General features: G+C 37.3%; 1 protein-coding gene across 1 annotated transcript; it reads left to right on the forward strand.

The window, feature by feature from the left end:
• Positions 1 to 2,116: 2,116 nt before the first annotated feature.
• On the forward strand, positions 2,117 to 14,573 carry LOC311189026 (opsin-5-like; the record flags this gene model as incomplete). The annotated part of the gene is made up of 5 exons (XM_084260610.1): positions 2,117 to 2,204; positions 3,579 to 3,741; positions 4,909 to 5,036; positions 5,571 to 5,905; positions 13,959 to 14,573. The coding sequence occupies 5 exons, from the start codon at positions 2,117 to 2,119 to the stop codon at positions 14,571 to 14,573; spliced, it is 1,329 nt and encodes a 442-aa protein (XP_084116736.1).
• Between the last annotated feature and the right edge of the window lie 872 nt (positions 14,574 to 15,445).

Consider the following 15,445-nt stretch of genomic DNA (forward strand, 5'->3'; position numbering starts at 1 on the left):
TCCAGCTGCTTTTTCTTTGACACACATTTCCCATGTTGCCCTCAAGCCAAATATGTGAAGCTGTGCTGCTGCTTTGTTGTGAGCTGCCGTTGTGCTGGAGATGGAGCAAGAGTCTGTTGCTTTCCACAGTGACCAAGTATGAGACAGAAGCATTCCTTTTGGAACGAGAAACTCAAATGGAAGCAAAGACAAAATGAGAAATGATTGGCAGTGGTAATATATTTACCATTTTCTAAGACAAAGGCCTGTGAATACGTCTGGAAGATATTGAAAAACCAGCTTTAGATAATCTGCCCAGGGAGGTGGGGGAATCACCGTCCCTTGGGGTGTTCAAAGAAAGATAGGATGAAGTTCTTAGGGACATGGTTTAGTTAGTAATATAGGTGGCAGGGGGACGGTTGGCTAGGTGAAGGTCTTTTCCAACCTTAATGATTCTGTGATTTTGTGATTCTCTAATACTGGTTAAGACAATACTGGAAGAGCATCTGTGAGAGGAGGGAAAAACAACCAAACAAAAAGATTGTCCTTTGCTAGAGTTTCTTTCTGGTTGTGGTAGAAGACAGTACCCAAAGTCTTGGCCCTTGAATTGTGTGATGTGTTAAAGCCTGTGTGTGAGAGCATTGATGTATCTGGGTATGGCTCTAGAAGGTATTTTAACAATATTTTACAATTTTAACATATGTTACTGTCCTGACTTTGGTCCTGCAGTCGTCTGTGTGGGCAGGTCTGGACTATGTCACCAAGCTGGATCCATAGCTGGATCCCCAGACACACGAATGGCCTGGGACACTAGGTGGTAGCTCCTGCATTTTTCTGAGCTGTGGCAGTGTGTGTCTCAGACCAACATTAAGACAGCTGACAGAAGCTCCATTTCATTACTGTAACTCTCTTCACAAGGGATTTTGCTAGGGAAAGCTGACTGATGTCCATTGGCTTGACCTGTAAGTTTAATAACCAACTTCTTGAAACTTGAGAGTGTTCAAAGTGTTGTAGTTTAAAGGAATTGACAGGAGTTACACTAAACTAATGGCATCGATTTACCTTCAGCCCTTTACTTTCTCATATACTTTGCTGATTTCTGGGCTGGAGAAACAGAGATTTCTATAGGTATGTTTACAAATAATCTCAGTGACACAGATTTCAAAAAGGTGGACAATAGGGATGGGAAATAAAGTGGAATGCTTGTGAAAGGCAGAAAGAAGGATAGAATTTACTTGGCTCACTCCTACATAAAGTTATTATTTAAATACTACAAATAAGCTTTAGAATTGAATACATACACACACTTATACATTGCCTCCATATATTACTTATTCTGATGTTCTTCACACATCCCTCTTTTATTTCTTTTTGTTGTTGTTGTTTGTATGTTTGTTTGTATGTTTGTTTCAAGTTTATGTTTGCTGTTCTGTCCCCCTTGTTGTTAAGATTTCCTGTCTGGGTTCATCTGCTTATTGTAAAATGGTGATTACTTACATTCTGGAACAAACCTTATTTGAGCTAAGCTGTTTCCAAAATTTAATGCACTCATCTTCACCAATTGCAATTGCAATGATGTGACGTTCTCGGATTTTGATGAGTCTCTCAAATTAATAGAAATTGGTTTACCTCAGTTCTAGGGTGTAATTTCATCTGTAAATTATGCTCAGTAACAGAATGTTTGAGGTTAGAAGGGACCTCTGGAGGTCTTCTGGTCAAAACCCCCTCCTCAAGCAGGGCCACCTACAGACAGTTTCCCAGGACCACATCAAGACTTTTTTTTTTTATATCTTTGGGGATGGAGACTCCAAAACCCTTCTGGGAAACCTGTGTAAAGTGTTTAGTCACCCTCACAGTGAAAAAGTTTTCTGTTTTCAGGTGGAATCTCCTGTGTTGCAATTTATGACTATTGCCTCTGGTCCTGTCACTGGGCAACACTGGAAAGAGCCTGGCTGGCTCTGTCCTCTTTGGATCCTCCATTCAGACAGATTAATTGTTAATTCAGAAAAATAAATAAATAAATAAATAAATTCTCCCTTTCTTTTCTCTCATAAAACAGATTACTGCCTTGCAGAGAGCTCACAGGCACCTGCTTGGATATCGATTTTCTAATATTGTGTCCTGTTTTGTTTTTTAGATGGGCCAATTGTTTGGTAACTCAACATTCCAGTCCAAAATAACAGAGTCAGCTGATATTTTTGTTGGAATATGTTATATGGTCTTTGGTAAGTATGATTTCCCAGTATAGAGCTTTGGATCTCTGTGGTAAATAGACTGAACTGTAGGTTTGTTTCTGACACAGATGAAATTCTCTGTAGTCATAGAAAGGAGGAAAAAAGCATAGAGTTAAATCATTAAAAGGTTTTTAACCTGTGATTTATGTTAGGTACAAAAACTGTATTTAGTAATAGGAATATAAAGCTTTTTGCTAACTAGAAGTGTGATTGAATCTTCTGCAATATAGACAGTGAAGATATTTAGTATAATGATATCTCTGATATGGTTACAATTTCAATGTTCTGGTTAAAATTAATCTTACCAGGAACAGTGAGAGCACATCTTGATAGCCTGATGATCTGTGCTCCTTTACATAAGCCAATGTCATAGTTTATTTTGGGGTTTTTGTCTGTGTGTTTGTTTTTTGGGTCTTTGGGGGTTTTTCCTATTAGAGTGTGATTACCCAAGGCATATTCTGTTATGGATATAATCAAAAGTTGCTTTTTCTGGCTGTATATATGTGAGGAACACACAAAAGCACTCAGTTTCTCATCAACAGCTTGATTCCACAAGGCATCAATTTAGGGACCCATTTGTTGGGCATTCTTGAGTCCATGGCTCTCTGAAACTTTCATGTTTGGTAGTGTCATTCTTGTGTGTCAATAAAAGGATGCCTAAAACTTTGGGGTTATCTGACCTTATAAACTGATTATGGTCACTCAACTCTTATCTAACTTTGTGTATCCATCATAGGTTTTGATCCGGTTAGTTTAAAAGTAGAGAGCAAATTGGTTGTCCTCTACTAGACTGCCTGCTGCATTCTTGAAGTTCTTGTCAGGTCTCATACTAAAATCAGTATTCCCAGAGAAAATAGTTCTATCTACACACAGTAAAGACATCACTTTAATTATTTTTTAATCTTTCTATATATATATATTCTTGCTATATTACCTATTATTACAAGGAACTATAACAGGCAGCTCTAAGAACATGTGTCAGAGAGAAAGGAAGAAGGGTTAGTGAATGAAGAGCTCTAGACCTGGAAAAATTTGTGGAGTGCCAGATGGATATCATCTTTGGCTTAATAAATGCCAGTTTCCTACTGGAAAACTGGGTTGTTTTTTGGCAGGTCAGTTAATTTAATGGATAAAATAATTCATTAGATCTTTGTAGAGAGTTTGATAGGTAAAACAAGAAGAAATCAGGAAAAATGATCTTATTTTTTAAAAAATTGAAGTATAAAGAAGAGAAACCCCCAAATATGAAAAACAGACAAGTGCATCTGGTGAATGTCAGCTATGATGATAGCACATAATTCTTGTGCAGGGAAAAAAAAAATGTTTGAAAGTGACTTTTCCTTCATACCCCCTGTTTCTCTGCAGGGATATGCTCCTTGTGTGGGAACAGTATTCTCCTCTACGTCTCCTACAAGAAAAAGAATTTGTTGAAACCGGCAGAATACTTCATTATTAACCTTGCCATCAGTGACCTTGGTATGACTCTGACATTGTACCCTCTAGCTGTAACCTCCAGCCTTTCACACAGGTTTGTTCACTATGCAAGTGATATTTAGCATGCTCTGCAGGCTCTGGAGGTCTCCGCCAATGTCAATGTTAAAGACCAAATTACTTTGCCACTTTGCTTGTCATAAAAGTGGGAATTAATTAGAAGGGTTGAAAGAAATGTATTCTGAAATAACAAGTTTATGGACTACTGGTGTTAATTAGCGTTTGTGTCTATATGTGGTTACTATCTTTTTGATTTCTGAGAACATTTTGTTCCAAATATCCACTTCATATTGTGTATATCTTTTGTGGGTAGTATTATTCAAGTGATACTGAAATACCTTTTTTTTTCCCCTTTTTTTGATCAGATAGTGCAAGGTGGTACCATAAAAAGAAAATTCTAAATTTACTTATGATCTTCCAATGCAGTATTCTGGATTAATTTTTAGGCCAACACTCTGAATTTGGAATCCCTTCCCTTCGCTTCCTTACCAGTTCATCAAAATGAAAATAATATATTTGGTTTGATGTGAAAAGAAAAAGTCTCCCTGTCCTTCTGCCATCTAGTTTTCTCTTTTATTTGGTATAAAAATAAAAAATAAGAGAAAAAAGGCAGTAATTATTCAATTTTTACTCAATTTCTACCACATTACTTCATGTGTTGAAATATTACTAAATATAGACTAATGGAGATGATATATTAAAAATGTAACATGGGGCTTTTGGTAACTGCTGCTGCAAATCATGCAGGTGTCTGAATAGAAAGGAATGAGGTATAGTGATTCAGATCAAATTTATGTTCCTCTGCAGAACCTTCAGAAGTGAATATGGTGATTTTGATGAAAGCTTGCTTAAAAATATGCAGGAAGATAGCCAAAGTAATAATCAGCAGTATTAATTTATGACCTAGGACTATTACTGACAAGCATTTTGATTTTCCTTTTCAGAATTATTATCATTAAGATGTACTGCTTTGTTTCATAAAAATGGCTTAAATGTGAGTCATAAACATAGAGCAGAACACAATTAATTTACTGGCTGCTTTTCAAATGAGAATATCTCTTACATTTGATCATTGACCAACAAAACAATTTAATCATGCAATTTTATTGGATTTTTAAGGCTGTAACTGTATTTCTACCACTTAGTATCATGTTTAAGGAAGAAGGATAACATCTGAGAATTAACTGTCTTGGTTATTCACCAGGTGGCTGTATGGGAAACAGTTTTGCTTGTTCTATGCATTTTGTGGGGTGCTGTTTGGGATATGCAGTCTCTCAACACTGACATTACTGAGCACTGTGTGCTGCCTCAAAATTTGTTTTCCAGCTTATGGTAAGCTAATGTTTCTGTTTCAGGTTACTCAATTTTTCATGTGAACATAGACCAATTTTTTTTTGGATTGCATGTCCTAGAGAGTATTTTCATAGAAAAGATCTTTCACATCCAGTCAAACAATTCTTATTTCTGTGATCACTGATAATGGACTATGGGGCTACATGTATGCAATTGATTACTTATAGCCTCTTTTAAGTCAAGGTGATAATTTGGAAACATGGAATGAGATTGCCAATCTGAAAGCAAGGCTAGTTTGCATAAACTATTTTTTTTGGTTTATTGTTACATTTTGATAGCTATATATTTATACAGATTTATGTTGTGCTAAATAGCCTAGATATATCAGAGAACGCAGCTACCTATTTGTTGCAAACCATTCTCTATTCTTACAAACCTTCAACATGCTATAGTATTTTGAACACCTATCAAACCTCTCCCCCTTACTTACCCTGCTCACCTGCCTGCTGACGAGAAACTCCATCCATCCATGTCACTTGTGCTGACCTTCCCTGATTGTTTTGTGTCTTCCAGGGAACAGATTCAAGAGAGAACATGGACAAATCTTGATAGCCTTTGCTTGGAGTTACGCAGCAGTTTTTGCCTGCTCTCCCCTAGCTCACTGGGGAGAATACGGAGCGGAGCCCTATGGCACAGCCTGCTGCATTGACTGGCGTTCCACCAATCTGAATGCCGTGGCCATGTCTTACACCATAGTCCTCTTTGTTTTCTGTTTTATTGTCCCTTGTGGAGTAATTGTCACTTCCTACTCTCTTATTCTGGTAACTGTGAAAGAATCCAGGAAGGCAGTGGAACAGCATGTCTCCGGCCCTGCCAGGATGAGCAACGTGCAAACAGTTACTGTCAAGGTATTTGAAAGTTAGTTTTTGGCAAGACATTTTTTTTGGCACAGTTGGGTAGCACCATGTAAGGACCAAGAAATTTCCTGAGAAGGGAATAAAGATGGTAAAGACAATTTGTTCTCACTGTTTTAATTTCAGACAACAGTATTGTCTTGTGCAGATTTGCTGCATGGCAGTGAGTTGCTAAAGATACAAATGGTAGCTCTGCTGTTTCTGGAGGGTGATAATTAAGCTCACAGAGCTTCATTACTTGTGAAAATTAAGATTTCAGACTTTTGGTCAAAAGGAAAGTTAAAACTTGGTGCACTGTATAGAAGTGAGTTTGGGTCCCATGTTCTTGAATCATTGCTTATGAAAGCAAGCCTGGTTTTGAGTGAGTGAGTGCTGTTTGCACAGCTACACATATGTGAGGAGATCCACACTTAAGCTTTAAGTCATTGAAGATTTGAAATAATATTGTAGAGATTGAATAATCTTGTTTGTAACTGAAGAATGCACAAAAGTCACAGAAAAGAATATTTCTGTAAATACTATTTGAACCAAAATCTCTGAGGGCTTGTGTTTCACTAGCTTATACTGTGGCCACATTAGTATTCGTTGTGGAAATTGTTTCCTGTCACCAAACTATGAACCTGTCTTTTCCAGGAGAAGATCAGCATCTGTTTTTTTAGTATACCAAAAATTAAGAAAAAGAACTTTGCAGCTCTGTGTGTGTGTGCACACACCTTTTAGGCGTGCTTCACTTCTTTGATAACATACCACTTGAAAGACATGAGTGTTACCTCTTGACTCAGTTTTTCTCCAGAGAGAAAATCTTCATTTTTTCCTTGTTTTCAATGAATCCTTCTCTCTCATGACTGACATGGGAAACACCATCCTCCTGTCTACTGTATGGTCTTCCTCAATCCAAGTAGTTTAAGAACTTGAGGGTTTTGTCAACATTTACTTAATCCTACTTTGTGATAACTGTTAGATAGAATATTTCCCAGTGGAATCTCTTAAGTACATTCCTGCCCCACTCCTTGATATCCAGTAAACATTACTTTTCTGAAGCCTTTAATTTGAGTGCAGGATATTATCCTTTAACTCTTTAATTAACTTTTAAAACTCTTTGCAGCTTATCCTAGGTGACTGCTGTGGCCCCGTACAATGACACCAACATGCTGGTTACACTGTATGCTCACAACACTCAGAAATGCATCTGCATATTCAGTGGTACTTGTTGTTACTACGAGTTCCTTCTAATAAGCACTGTCAGAATGAAAACAGTGTCTCCTTCCTTTGTGATGTTAACGTAAGAAGTCACGCTGGTATCTCATGCAGGTTGATATTGGTTGTGCCAATAGGAAACACTAGGAAAACTCCTTATCATGTACTGACAGGTATTCCTTTTATTCCCTGATTTTATTTATTTATTTTTTTACTATATTTTGCTTTGTTGAGTGAAGGGAAGAGTAAAATCCAGGACATGAATTCCCAAAGCTTAGTCTGTGAATTTCTCATTTCTTTTACTACTTCTTTTATTTTAACAATGCATTGGTTCACTGGCTTATTATTTTGCAGAAAAATAAAGTAAAGGTTGTAATATTCCCATGAGGCATAAAAAAAAAATCAGTGGAATTCATTTGCTGCTTATAAGCATGCATTTGGAATAAATCTTACAGATTTTGCAAATACTTGCACTTACCCTGTCAGAAACAATTTACAGGAAAAACTTTCTATTGTCATCAGAACAGCTTCACTCATAGCAATTCCTTTAAAAGTGAAAGGGAAGAAGAAAGTATCGTTTTATTGGCTTTGTCAAAGCCTTATCTAATTGTCTTCTGCAAGCACATTTCTTCTTTCCAGCTTCTGGGAACTGAGAATCCTTTAAGGCTTTGCTGGAATAAGTTTATTGCATAAAATAAATAGAGAAGAGTTAAGCAATTCCTGCAAATATTTATTTCTATTTTGCAGTCAAGAATGAATTTGGCTGCCAAGGTAAGCAGAAGGTTCCACAGAAGAAATGGACCATATATGAATCATAGAAAAGCCAACATGTACTCCTGTCAATTTAAATGACACAATTTCAGGAAGGCTTGATTCTTCTAATTCATTAATACTCAAGACTTCTTATTCAACAACCTGTTTGAAATAAACTTAATAGAAGTCAATTTTCTGGTTCTTAAGTTTCTATTCTGAACTCCCTTTGTTATTATGGTGAATTGCCCTTTATTAATATTTTTTTACCATAAACTCCATCCACACTCCAGCAAGGTTCTCTGCTGTACATAGAGATTCAAGTCAAGACATGCAAGATGCTGAAAACCGTATCCCTGCCTGTTCCTTGCATTGGCCTCAGGCATGTTGGATGGACTGTCCTGACATCATGTGGGTTTGCCTCAACTGTGCCCACAGGCTGCGACTGCTCTGCACTTTGTGAAAGATCCATAGGGGTACAGTGTATTACAAGGTCCATGGCTTAACTCAAAAGTATTTTTCTTGAGCTTGACCAAAACCTCTCCTTTCCAGACCTTCTATACATTGCTCCTTATTGATGTTCTTGATAACCCTACCAATCTTCAGCAATAATGCTGTAGTCTTCATAGAGATATATACTGATCAGTTGAAAGTGAGTATTTTTAAGTGGGTTTGTTATTTAGATGGAAGAATTTCCCAAATCTTCTTTACTACGTGAATGTACTGATACACCCAACATTTGCCCATGTGCCAGGAGAGTTCATTACAGTGGGGGTAAAACATAGTGAAAAAAATATTGCATGACTCACATAATACGTTCTCAAATTTTGTGGATATCTGTAGATAGTATTATTCTTCTGTAGATAAAATTATTAAATATAGAGGTTGGCTTTTGCATTGAAGCTACTGTGCCCTATTTGGAGACCTAAACAAAAGTTATTCAGGCTGGTTGATGATCTGCAGCTCACACTCATTTAGTGGAATTTGCAGCTAATTGACACACTTGTAGCTGCTGAGTCTGAAACTGTGGGCAGGAACTTAAATAGTGACATATGTGCTGTAGGTGCTAAGGACTGGATGATCCAAGGCATCTACATGGTTTGTGGTAGAGCTTGATGAAATTACACACTATGTGGCAGATATAGAGATAATTAAATCTTAATGTTTTTCATAATTAAAACATAAACACACGATGTGATTGTTATACCGTTAGCTAAACATGATCTCTAGTAGAAGCTTGCAGTTACAGCTCCTTGCTAGGCTGTGACAACTAGCTCCACAAGTTAAGCAGCTAGAAGTTAGAAATAGAAGTCAGACAACAAGGATTTATATAAGATATTTCTGTTGTAATAGGCTTTTGAACAAAAACCACAGCAATCAAGTGGTTCATGTTTTTCAATGAGCTTTTGAAATATATGCTTTGATAAAATCTGCTTTTCACTTACACTAAGCCAGTATCTTTTCCAAGCATTGTGCACTCCTACTAAAGAAGCTTAAGGTAAGCCAAAGAGAGAAGATGTGAAAGATTTTTACAGGTGCATAGTTTCCACTTATTTGTTGGGAACAAGTGATGTGACTTTGTTTCTGGTAGGCTGACACCAAGGTACTGCTGCATCTTTGTGCCTGGGTCACTGGCTGAGTGTCATTGCATCAGGGATATTTTCAGCAGTGGTTCAGTCCTGTAAAGCATCATTTACTTGAACGTGTCAACAAGCTGAATTCACCCTGTCCTCTTCAATGCATACTCCAATAGACATCTAGTTCGAAATGGTTGAATCAGATCCTTGGCTTGTGCTGTCAGCCAGGACTTGTTCCAGTCTGCATGAATGAACAGATCTAACTAGAAAGATGACTTGATGCTGCAACTGTAGAACATTTATTTTCTTTTCCTATTTACCTCTAATGTAAGTATATACTCTGTAACTTGTGTTTGTTGTTATGAAGCTCTTCTTGTGAACCATAATCTTTTCCCCACATCCCACCTCAATTACAACTCTCCAAGAGACACTTTTGCCTGTAAATTTCTGAGCAGTGTCACTTACTGTTATATTTGGTATGTGAACGCTATCCTTGTGCTTGATTTACAGACAAAAAGAAACTTTTTTCCTTTATAATTGTGTTTATTTGCTTCCCCATGAGATACTTTTAAGAAGATTTTTGTGTATAGGATTTGACTACACACAAGGGCAAAGTTTAAAAAGACTTTTGGAAACTCCTCTGTGCCAAATCATGTAGTTCACAAGCTACAATAAAGACCTGTCTAGGCTAAGAGGCAGAGCAAAGGTGAATTACTTCTTGACTTACCTTGAGAAATTGTTATATGATATATGCCTACACTTAAATGAATTTTTACATTTCATTAAATTTCATTTATGCTTGTCAAACTACAGAAGTTTGTCAAACGTTGCAGTCAGAATGGGTACTGGGTGTATAGGGGACACTATGCATCCTGTGATGCTATTTCTCTTATGTTCTTGTATGATGGACAGCACCATAGGGATTTTTCTGGTCAATGAGATCTTTGAGTGGGAATACAAATAACTAAGTTGAAAATATGGCTTGCAAGATGAGGGAAGAGGGCATTGCCTTTTTATTCACACTACTGCAAAGCAACAACAGGACAGTTGATGGTCATGTTGATTAGGAAAAAATGTTTGCAATTTCCATGGATATGTGGAGTTATGAAAAGATAACTTGTAGAACTGAAGCTGCTTTTCTATTTCCATGATAAAAAAGACATTACTGAAAGCCGGTTGCAATGCATCAAAATCAACTTCCTAGTAACACTAAAGGATTTTGGATTGTAAACATTTGATTGTACTTGCTATAACCTGTAACGAGCTACTTAGTGTCTTTTGGAATACTTTCCATAATAACTAAACATTTTTAGGCCTCGTGAGGCCTACACATATTTTTCTAAGTCACGTCGTCACATTGTTCCTTTGTCAGACACACAACTTTATGCTGGATTTCCTTGTGTTCTACACAGGCACAGGTTTCTGGTACTGCAATTTTAGCAGCTCTGCATTATAGGCTGGGCTCAACTATAGAGTGAAATTATGAAAAGGTTCAGCTGTAGTCCAGCATACCTGTTATCCTCCCCAGGTCCTGTTGTCTAGTGATGCACAGGTGGTATCACTTTCACAGGGGGAAATCCAAGGCCAGAACTGACTTCTGTTTGTCCAGCATAGCATAAAAATAATTGAATCAACCACACAGTGATGTAATGAGCGGAGATAGTTGACCTGTCTCATAATGTGAAAGTCATATTCAGGAACAAACAGTTCTCCTTGATGTACACAGTTGATACGTGGCCTTTGTGAGTTAATGAAAGGAAATAAAAGAACAAATGTACAGATGGGTTATCCTGAACAAGAGTTTCTCAGGTAAAATGAACTCATCATTGGAAATAACCTCCCTGAGGCAGAAAAAAGGTTTTTTTTTCTGTCATGTTCACAGAATTCTAGATATTTATTGAGGCTTCAATTACAAAACCAATGTTCTTCTTGTTTCTATCCTTCTACTTACATTTTAGGTATCCTTTGGCCACTGTATCATGCACATATTTTTTCTATTTTCACTAAAACAGTGTACATTCAACAATCTTCTTCTGATCATTTTAGGGAAACAGACCACTGCAACTTGCATGTGTAATATTTCAGAGGTAGCTAAGATACAATATACTGTATGCCCAAGAACACGTACTAAAAGATGTTTTTGAAGGCATAGAGTGCCTATGCAATGTTCCTCTATTTGTTGTCCTTAAGCAATTGTGCTGTTGTTCTTGTTTGCCCACAAAAACACAAAGCTGTCCTTTGGTTTTGCCCTTTGGTGAATTTCTTGTGAATGTTAATGAAATTGCCCCATATCTATCTCATGAACATTTCACTCTTTTATTGTGCATATGAAAATATTGATGCTCTTTGCCACCTTGTGTTGGCATCACTGGCTAGCTCACTCCTAGTGCTTATCTTCTTGGAACCATGATGATCATTTTGTTGATCTTAAGGAGATGGAGGCACTTCATCAAGATCTTGGCTTGAAATTTCTTACCGTTGTCAGAGACTGTTGAGTTCTTTCGAGCTCTGTTGTATTAAACTCCAGGCTTCTCAATATGTGGCATGACAATATAAATAATAATAACAAAATCTCTTTCTACATTCATGTATGTATATGAACAGTTGATATGCTTGAATATCTCGAAGGGGGTTCCTTTTGTCTAATTGTGCTAGACTAAAAGTTAGTTGTTTTGCATACATCATCAAAATTGTCATTGACAAAAACCTGAGAGCAATTAAATCACAACTATTTTAGACATAGATCTTTGGATGATATAAATTACTTTCAGGAGATATGTCCCTCTTTCCTTTGACATTATAAAGAATTTATACTGGCTTAGATTTAGCAGATAAGTTTTTGGATAGCTCAACCTATGCAAGATTAATCTCCTCCTTGCTCTAGAAACTGTATTGATGAAGTTCAGGAAGTTGGCTGAGAGCTCCTTGAAAATATGTGCCAAATGTTTTTTCATAAGAACAATGTAAAGTCTATTGCAATCCCCAAGATTAATTGCTACTATAAGTAAGCCATTGGGGAAATGCACCAGTTGATTCCAATGCCCATTTCTTTTTAATAGGATTCTAAAGGACCAAGGCATATTACTTGCCACAAAGACTGCTTTTTGTTTTAAACTTTAATACTGGTCACAGACAGTTGAGGATTTCAAAACCCATGCACGTGGCATCATCAAATCCATAGATAGAGCCAGACCTTCGGCTGATGCAAAGAAAGAGAATGCTATGGAAACAAAGAGAAAAATCAAGTTCACCCCATCTTGCAGATTTGCCTCTTCATCATTTCATACCACAGACATTCCCCATAAAACTTGTGGTATATATTTCTTGGCAATCACCATGCATTTCTTCTTGCAAAGTAAGATTTGTGACACTATTAAACTTGGGGAGAAAAGAATAGCATTTGGAAGAACTCTCTATTCCTTAAGAATCTAACGTGTTCCTCTGGTGCTAGTGCTCTGGACCTCTTTCATTCTCACCCTTAACACAATAATGCCGTCTCTTTTAATAAAAGATACTACCCCATTATTTTGCAATCTTGAATCTATAGGCAGAGTCTTACTGGGAAGATTCGCGGTTACTCGAGCTCTGTACTCCCACTTGTGCTTTCCTTATGTATTTTCTTCTGCCCCTTTGATCCATTACTACTCTAAATTGGATGGATTCTCTACTGTATTCTTTATTTGGAAATGCTTTTGTCAAGAATTGACTTGTGAACCTTCTTTGATTATTCTTGTTTCTGTCTTTAAAATACACGTGCACTTCAGCTATAAACTGCTTAGAACGATGCTCAGCAGACTAGTCTCCCTATAAATGTTGATGCTTATAGTTTACTTGAGATTGCTTGATGTTTATTGCAGATCTGATTTTTATTCTTTTACATAACTCTGTGATAATTTATAAAAATAAACCCCAACAACCCTGTTGGTTTTACTTGGTGTTTGGGTTTTTGTTTTGTTTTGTTTGTAAAAAAGCCCTATCAAAGCTTTCCTTACAGAGTTTATTAGGACAACAGTTGCACAGTGAGTTAACTTAAATCCCTTCATTTGATTGACCTTCAGTCTTAATCTGTTTTTCTGCTGTCACATACCTCTGTGTGGCTCCAGTTGAGCACCAACAGTAAAATTATGGAAGACATTCTGTAGCCAGGAAAATGAGTATTACTCATGAATCAGACAGTAGATAGGAATAGCTTTCCAACCCAGACAAGCGTTTCCCCAGAACGGTATCTCTTTCTTTAGGCTGGCTTCCTGTCTGATCTAAAGAGTTGTCGTGGCACTTCAGTGAAGAGAAAGAGAAATGTAGGAGCTGGTACATTTTAACTCTGAAAGTTTCAGGTAGAAGCAAGTTCCACACAGAATTCAGTTACTAGAAAAATGCATATTTGGAGAGTGGTTGACTTATGACAGAGGACTTGGGGAGACTTGGGTTCAATCCGATGGCATTTTATACATAGTCTATTTTGGGGGCTATTTTTCTCATTCATGCAATTTTTTAACTCACCATTTTATCTTTTTCTCTGCAAGCTGAGCGTTGCTGTGTGCATTGGATTTTTTGCTGCCTGGAGCCCTTATGCCATCATTGCCATGTGGGCAGCTTTTGGATCAATAGATAAGATTCCTCCATTAGCCTTTGCTGTGCCAGCTGTCTTCGCAAAGTCCTCCACGCTCTACAATCCAGTTATCTATCTCCTCCTGAAGCCAAACTTCCGAAATGCTATTGCCAAAGACTTCACAGTTCTTCAACAGTTATGCATCAGGAGTTGCTTTTGTGTCAAAGCACCGCAGAACTACAGAACAACTTTGAGCACTAGCCTGAGAACAGTTAAGGACAAAAATGAATCTAACTGTAATTCTTTGCCAATTGTAGAAGAATGTCCTTATTTTCCATGTGAAAAGCACAGTGATGCTTTTGAATGCCTTCAAAGCTATCCAAAATATTGCCGGGAAGGGCTAAGAGCTATGGAATGTCCTCCTCAAGAAACTGTGTCCTTGGAGAGCAAACTCCAGGCAAAAGTGAGAAGTCAGGCCAGTACGAAGTCAGTAAAGGTGGTTGTGCATGGAGAAAAAGGCACTGAAATAGATACCTTGGAAATGACTGTGGAAACAGTACCTGTGCATCATGCATTTACAGATCTCTAGAGCTGCTTGCATGAAGCCCTCTGATGGTGCTGTTGTTATATGGGATTTATGAATGTAACTTTTTCCAAAGAATCCTTCTGCCACCTCCTTTTTTTTTTTTTTTGCTTTTTTTTTCTCATTCTCTCTGATGGGGAATGTGCTACAGTATGGATATGCCATATACTGTATGACTCTTGCCATGCTAGCTGAAGTACATTGTATTAACTTTGTTCACACCATGAACTATGTCATACAAATCCTCTCTGCATCTTGTAACAATCTTTTACTCATTTTCAGAGCACTGAGACTTTTTCCCTAGAGCATTATTACCCTTTCTAGACTCTGTACCTTTTATATTCTGTTTGCTCAAAAGAAATAACTCAGTGTGGAGTTTTAAAAAGGGAAACTAATGCTGGTTTAATTGTTACAGCAACTGAAAAATTAAATGCTGAAATGCCTGTTTTCCAAGAAGTGATGCTGAATGACCACATACATTGCATTTGCTGGGGGGTGTAGGTGACTTTGTTCCTTGCTTTGAGATGAACAGGCAGGTTCTGACCTTGTTCGACATGAATGAAATTAAAATATTTCTAGTAATTCAAGTTAGTATGTAACTTATGTTTATCTTTTGGTGGAATTTTAGAACTTGCCCTAGGATGTTATTTGTTATTCTCAGATTTCTGTGTAGGACCTTGGAATTAGGAAAGTGAAGACCTGGCCCACAAGCACCATAAGGGGCAAGAATCTCTGCTGGTGCAAATCACTGAAACTTGTGAGAACTACCCCATGTGAAGATCCCATTCCTACAGGAATTCTTGAATTTGGCTTGCAAGGACAAGTCTGCAGAGTGAGAATAGACACAGCTCTTCTTTCCCTTGTTCTTGGGCTCATTT

Source organism: Gallinula chloropus (genome assembly GCF_964237585.1).
Source record: "Gallinula chloropus genome assembly, chromosome: 2".
In the NCBI taxonomy this organism is placed as follows: domain Eukaryota; kingdom Metazoa; phylum Chordata; class Aves; order Gruiformes; family Rallidae; genus Gallinula; species Gallinula chloropus.